This window comes from Montipora capricornis, chromosome 2 (assembly GCF_036669925.1).
Source record: "Montipora capricornis isolate CH-2021 chromosome 2, ASM3666992v2, whole genome shotgun sequence".
NCBI classification, from domain to species: domain Eukaryota; kingdom Metazoa; phylum Cnidaria; class Anthozoa; order Scleractinia; family Acroporidae; genus Montipora; species Montipora capricornis.
In genome coordinates, this window is record NC_090884.1 from 6,244,244 (window position 1) to 6,251,743 (window position 7,500).

The 7,500-nt window shown below is 37.8% G+C and overlaps 1 protein-coding gene across 2 annotated transcripts in view; it reads right to left on the bottom strand.

Annotated features, from left to right (window-relative positions):
* LOC138038632 (alpha-N-acetylgalactosaminidase-like) overlaps nt 1-7,500 on the bottom strand; it is a 17,937-nt gene that overhangs the window by 5,738 nt on the left and 4,699 nt on the right. For both annotated transcript variants that reach the window (XM_068884619.1, XM_068884620.1), the window contains exons 4-11: nt 6,683-6,775; nt 5,917-5,953; nt 5,741-5,805; nt 4,124-4,291; nt 2,235-2,294; nt 1,465-1,566; nt 913-987; nt 114-178 (exon numbers count right to left, since the gene is read on the bottom strand). In XM_068884619.1, the coding sequence (XP_068740720.1) occupies nt 114-178; nt 913-987; nt 1,465-1,566; nt 2,235-2,294; nt 4,124-4,291; nt 5,741-5,805; nt 5,917-5,953; nt 6,683-6,775 (665 nt within the window). The remainder of the gene's footprint in view (nt 1-113; nt 179-912; nt 988-1,464; nt 1,567-2,234; nt 2,295-4,123; nt 4,292-5,740; nt 5,806-5,916; nt 5,954-6,682; nt 6,776-7,500) is intronic.

A 7,500-nucleotide genomic window follows, 5' to 3' on the forward strand; every position in this document is an offset into this window, starting at 1 on the left:
AGGTACAAAAATATTCATACCAGGAACGCGAGAGAAGCAAGGAAGGCTCTTTTACCGCATAATTCTGGGATGTAGCCATCAAATAATTATCACACAAATGTACAAAGTCTCACCTGTTCTGAAGAATTTCTTTTGCCCACGACGGAATTTTACGAAGGTCATTGGACATAATCAAAGGCTTTAAAAAACACACAACAAAGTCAATTAGTAGAAAACTTGGTCTTGGTGGTAAAAGTGATTGAAGATAAAGGTACTACCCTACTACCTATTTAGACAGAAATATCAAGCAAGGAAGCTATTTAGTGTTTTAGCATCATCAATTGAGACCTAATTGGGGGTGCAGCGATGGCGCAGTGGTGACATCACTCGCCTCCCACCAATGTAGCCCGGGTTCGATTCCCAGACTTGGCGTCATATGTGGTTTTAGTTTGTTGGTTCTCTGCTCTGCACCGAGAGGTTTTTCTCCGGGTACTCCGGTTTTTCCTTCTCCTCAAAAACCCAAAAATTGATTTGAGTTGTGTTAGCTTGTTAATTTCAATTTACAGTGTCCCCGAAATAAAGTTCCTTTTTTTTATGAAGCGACTCAGTTGGGAGCAAAAAACCTTAGTTATCGTATAGCCCTACATACCACTGGGCTCTAGGATCTTTCTGCCCATAGGCGTGATGCTTGTTCCAAATTCTTGAGGGTGGCAGACTTTCAATGCCGCAAAGAGCTTTACTTTCATTTTTTGAAAAACCTCATAGCACTTAGGTTAATTTCCAGTAAAAGCACAAGAAAGCAACCCAAACTCGGTGGCTTCTCCTTCGTCAATGCTTTTGTGAGGAGGACAAATCACTAAATTAAGTGCTATAAAAAAGAAGCTACTACTTTCATCAGATACGTTTAACAGCTCAAGTGCAAAGTCTACTCACAGAAGCCATGACCGACCACAAAGCAAACTGCGTCTTTGATTGCTCAAAGCTCAAACCAAAGTCGCCTATAATAAGCTGAGAAAATACAAAACTAATGAAGCCTTTAAAATGGTTCAAGTATGGAAAATACTAGGGAGTTTAAGCAAAGATGACAAGTACAGCTAAGGCAACGACACAAAGCAACAATATTATTGGTTAAAAAAGGAAAAATGCTTGTGCTGTACGTGCACAGATAGGTTCCATGTTTCCATATCTGTTCAGAAATTGATCACAGACAACGTCACAGACAACGTCAAATTGTGATAACTTCGGTGCCACAAATGCACGGAAACATATATGGAATCTACTTGTCAAATGGAGCATGCGTGGTTCTTGTATCTAAAGAAGTAAAGTGATATTTGGCCAGTTTGGTTAAGTTATTCCTTTTTGCTAGAAGAAAGGACTGTTCAAACAAGAGTGACCTGACTTTCCATTAAAAAGGAAACTGCCCCAACATGCACTGAGTACGTCAAGATATGCAACACACACAAACTAAGTTGATGTGACAGGTACCTCATCTGGGTCATTCCAGTGTCCTGGACCAGCAGCTGGTATCATTTCATCTTGGTGATCACCATACCATTTAATTATACCACTGACACTTTCCCAAGAATCCTAAAAAGCAAGTGCACAAAAATGAATGACCTGTTGTGACAAAGCCAAACCATCCTAAAATGTAAATACAAAGGGACGACTTTCTTCTCAGTGAGCAGAGACCCTACATGAAGGTAAAGTCAGACTTGAACCCATGTCGTCCAACACAGCAGCAGTCCAATTCTCAACTGAGTCAACAGGTCAGCACCTTAGGCAGGCAATAATGCCACTGTTCTGACCATATGCAGAAGTCAATATCTTCAGCCCTGCAGTATTTGACATCCTCAAGGCAGCAACAATATTATATGGGATGAAATTTTCATTCCCATTGCAATTGCATGATGACACATTTGCTTGTCTATTGAAGGGTTAATGAGAGAATTATCCAAAATCACAGTTATAACCCTGGGAAGATGAGGATTCTAACCTTTTCACCTCACTTCATATTTCATAATTTGCACCTGTATTGTTTAATATGGCTAAGATCCATTATTTTCTTTCTTCTGCCATTTTTTTTTTCAACCAATCTTGTGAGGTCTCAGTAATGGTGCAGTTCAACCTTGGACCACCTCTTGTCATCAAAGATAAATGAAATTATCAATAACTAAATAAATAATTGCTGAATTGAAGGTTGCAGTTATTCAAAAATCACAACCCAGCACCTGAGCACCTTCAAGAGTTTGCCCTACCTGTATGTCATCATAATTTCTCCACAAATTACAGTATTCAGCAATCCTTGTATAGTTGGGCTGCAAAGACGAACAAAAATAAATTGTCAAATTTGGAAATGGCATTTCTAGCTTTCTGATTGGCTCAATCAATCGTGGTTATTGGCTCAAAGACCATGTGACCTTATATGGAAACTGACTGTGTCAGCCACCATGTAAAATTGAAATAGTTCAGCGTTAAATGAAATAAATTTGAAATGAATTTAAATAATTATAATAATAATAATAATCATCATCATTATTATTCCATTCATGCTTGTTGGAATTTATCAGATTAGTTAATTAGCCAACCCATATCTGATAAAAACATGGCATCTGACAGGATGCGGCGATGCAGATCCGCATAATTCACTGAAATCCGCATTTTCCGCATAATTCCGATATTTTCTGCATAATTCCGATATTTACCGCAAAAAACAGAAGAAATACCTGATATTAGTGATAAAGCAGCTTCTTAACATCCTCAAAAACAAAAAAGCCGAAGAAATTGACTGTTTTGAAACGCTTATTTTCCTGAACATTGAAGAAAACACACCATTTCGTTCGCAAGATTAAAGTTCATAAGAAAGATCGTAAGCAGTTTCCGCGCATTTTTTCGCCAATGAGCCTGGACACTAGTTTCTGTTCCTACAATGCTTTCCATTGGACGAGAAACAGTTACACTTCAGCGAATGACGTGACTGATAAGAAACTAAGTCAATGATCGAGGGAATGGATTGCGCTCCAAAGGTATTACAATTTTGCTCCAAATTGAAACAAAATTCATGACGAGAACCAAAATAATTTTTTATCGCTTTATTTATTTTACCAAAAGTTGCAGCAAAATCCCAACTGCTAACCCTCTTATTTCAACAGTGAAAGCTGCTCGCAAATTGGTGACTCCTCCATGAATTTTAATCACAAAGGGCAAAATTCAGTCACAAATGCGATTGTATTGGTTGCAATTTTGATTACGGATTTACCGTAAGCATGTAAATACATTGGAAGGGCCTAATTATTAGTTTAATTTATAACTTGTTTAAATTTCTGCATAATCCGGTGTAATTTCCGCATAATCAACGCATGTTTCCGCATAATATGGCCAAAAGTTTCCGCGTAATCTTTAATTTTTTTCCGCATCCTATCAGAAGCCATGTAAAAATTAAATTAAATAATTATTTTCCTTTGCCGAGGTTAAATCAATGAAACAGTTTTTTTTAAAAACTCCTATCCCATAGCATTCAAAACAAGTTTTGGATGTCACGGTCCGCCAATACTCATGTTCAAAACTGACCGATTGGATCTCAGAGGGTTGGATCCAGGGAAAAGTGATGTCAAAGGCTCACTAGCTTAAAATTTCAGCGTATAAACGCATCTTATTATATATGCAAAATGCGAGTTTAAAAGTCTGAAAGCCCAAAACTCCTATAATGCATATTAATTCTGTGGTGTACAGACACATTGCATTCTTAAACTAGTGAGCCTTTGACGTCATTTTCTCCTCGATCCAGCTCTCTCAAGAACTTAAAGTTAGTAATGGATGACTATAAATAGGAAAATTCCAGTGAAAATAAACAGGTGTCTTTTTGAAATCAATTTAATGCTTAAAACTTTCGTCGCTAAAGTGTTAAGTTAACATAGTTTTGAAATCAAAGAAAATTAAAAATTGATTTTTTTGTCACAGTGGCACTTTAAGTTGCATCCATGAATAACTGTGATGGTCATAAAGTACTACTGTAACAATAATACCACTATGCCCTCCCAACCCTTCCGTCACTGGTCAATCTCCTTTTCTCACACCCTCCTTCAAAACATATACACACACAATTCACAACACACTATTATGGCATAAATTATGGCTTTAGCATTACCGTTATGTTGTAAGCCACTTGATAAGCTGGCCAGCTACAAGAAAATACAATTGGACGCCCTGTTTTATTAAGTGCTTCAGTGACCATTGGGTAGCCTTTATCCATTGACCTTGGGTCTGCGTAACAACCATCAAGCTTGAGATAGTCAACACCCCATGATGCAAATGTCTGGAAATCAATGATAAACAGCCTCTTTGCATGACCGTGTCACATGACCTTGTCAATCATAAAAAATGGTTGTGGTACAAAATAGATGTCAGAAATGGAAAGAGCGTAGCTTTGCCATTCAGCAGCTGTTTTCAATATTATAACTCTCACTACATTTTTAAGCATTAAAATCACTGTAAAATCTCTCACACACATAAATGTCAGTGGCCTCAAAATTGACATTCTTACTAATTTCATCACCCTCTTTCCATTTCTGGCATCTACTTTGTAAAACAACCATTTTTTTGATGATTGACAAGGTCTGATGTAGAAGGGTCATACACAGGGCCTATTGACTATAAAATAGAGAATTTCATGGTGGATAACCTTCTTGATTTGAAAGATTCTTCTTACCCAGAGGTTTCAATAAAATCTGGAGCTGGCAACTGGTTTGAGTGGTCAGGAGTAACCAACTGTATCAATTAGGAGCCTAAAAAGCTATGGCTGTCTGTTGGCATGTCAATTTAAAAGAATGCTTCCAAAATGCGACATTTTAAATTAAAGGCAATATTATAATTGATGATCATGTTTAAGCAGTCCCCTCCACTAACCCATCGGCTACTGGGAGTGAGACTTCACTGATTTTGCTCTGTCTGACGCCAGACAATTTTACTCGTCAGCTTGGGACATCCTTGGGCACAAAGATGCCCAAGGAGTCAATGGGTTAAACGACTCCATGTCCTCATTGTCCCAATGCGTTTTCATCTTGGGTTTGAAAGAAGCTGCCTTTACATGTAAGTTTTTCAATTTAGTAGCTGACTTCTTTGAGGGAAGATGCCAACGGTTTTTGTTGGATGGCGGTATTAATTGAAACTACTGCATACCATCCTTTTTCATCAAAAAAATATCATTGCATTAGAGGAGAACGCATTCTAATGGTGCCAGTCCCGCAGGATGTCACTCCCTCGGATGTCTACAGAGATGCCACATGATTTCAGCGTTTGGACGCCATCTTGTTCTGCCACAAATAACCTCAATCTCAAGTGATATTGTTACGGCTTGCCCAAGGGAAGTCAAGTCCTGTTGGACGGGATTAATACCTGGTTGGGTGACTGTCCGGTTATAAACCCTTGGGGTTACGCTCTTTGACTATCCACCAAGAAGAGCTGCTGATCATGACCCCACAAGTGGATATACAGCATTATACATGTAGCATGTGTATTCCATTTTAATAATGATTGTTTTAATAACACTATTAGCAACAAGATAACAGTCAAGATACTAATGGTGCAATGCCCTCACTACTGAATAAATACTAGAAAAGGTAGCATGTGCAGTCAAAATATAGGGGCCTGACTGTGCATTATAGCAAAGCTACGAAACGATTCTCCCAAAAATACACAACAACTTTCAAATGCCTGGCCAGTGACAAAAGATCACTGCTAGTTATTCAAATCTCTTGATACCTACATCCATGTCCTGTTGAATGTGATCAATGGTTCCTGGGTAACCTGCACAAGTTTTTGTTCCATAATCTGTGAGTTACAGCACAAAAATATAAATTACTGTATGGTCAACTGGCACAGGTCAATTGACACAATTCCAAAAATCAAACTAAATACTTGACCCTCAGGGTTTTGCCATACCTCCATATATTCCCAATTTTAGTCCTTTAGAATGAATCTGAAACAAGAATTTCTCAACTCAGCCACTATAATATTTACAATACATCACAAGAACCCCCATCAGTTATCATTATGTATCAAGATGTGTGGTGGATCTTCTTGGTTTACAATGTTTTAATTTTTTAAAATCATAACATATTCTGTCTACTAAGTGCTTTGAAAAAAGATGTACTTGAATGAGTGGGTATGCACACACACTATGTCCTAACCTCATGATAAAGAAACAGATAAATTTATACAATAACAATTAAATTATATTAATTTATACACCAAATTAATCCTATATAAAAATAAATTATGGTAATAATAATTTTAAGCTCACTTTTCTTTAATTGCACAGCAAGATTATGTAGGGTACCACATTTGTGTCAGATCAATTTACCCTCAATTCAATAAGCTGCATGGAATGTGGAATGAAACTACCAATACAATGAGGTGCCAATTAAATACATGTATGGAGGAGTATGGTTCATGGATGTTGCTAAGTGCACTGTCAAGTGCTAGCAGCCAACCTAATACTTAACCCATAATCCCTCTTACTTTGAAGTCTACTAACACTAAAATGGGGTCAATTGAGGGGTAAGAGCTGGGGTTTACAGGCCAAAAGAGATGAATTCAGCATCTGAAGTTCACTCTAATGTCCGACAATTTTACTTGTCAATGGGGAACCACTTCAGGGATAAATAGATTAACAACATCTAGGTCCATTCAAAAATCTGCAACTCACATAATTAGCTAAAGCCGGAATTCCACTGGGAAATCTTAAAGGGTCGGGTTGTAGTTGACCATCAGATGTACGATTATGCGAAGCCCAGCAATCCTGGAAGAAAATTAATAACCAAATTAGCTACATTCATGCTTATACTGTAATTAACATTTTTAACCTTAGAAAATCTATTTCCAGCTTATGCATTAGTTTAATGGAACTCTGCTGAGTAGAAAAAGAATATATATTATAGAACATGTTTTCAAGCTTTAATTAACCCAGTAATTGACACCTGGGTGACACTACGCAAACTCAATTTGCATTGGTAATTGATACCCTAGGGATTATGCAAATGAGACTATAAAAGAGGTTACATGTGCTCCACCCTGTCACTCTACCCGAGGCCGCAAAAGGGAAGGGTTTGGCAACTTATCCTCCAACCCATTCGAGTAAGTCGGGATTGATCCTCATGGCTCCCATCTTCTCCTGGCCAGAGCGATTCTCCATACCTTAATACCATATCATTAATAACAACACCCAGGGTAGAATATTGCACTAGTAACAGACTAGGGCACCTGAGCAGGTGTCATGCCTCATGTCTTGTCATGTCTGTATTTCTTCATGGAATCTAAGTTTGGGGAGCGGCCTATCAACCCAAGCACTTGGACAAAATTGACAGCTTTTTTCAGAGATCTTTTAAGTTTGCATTTACATCTCATTTAATATTATATTGACACCAGGCATCAATAGAAAGAGAGACAAATTGCTGTTTGAGAAAGTTTATGTTGATGGACACACCCTGCATGACCTTCTACCACCTAAAAGAACACACCTACTTT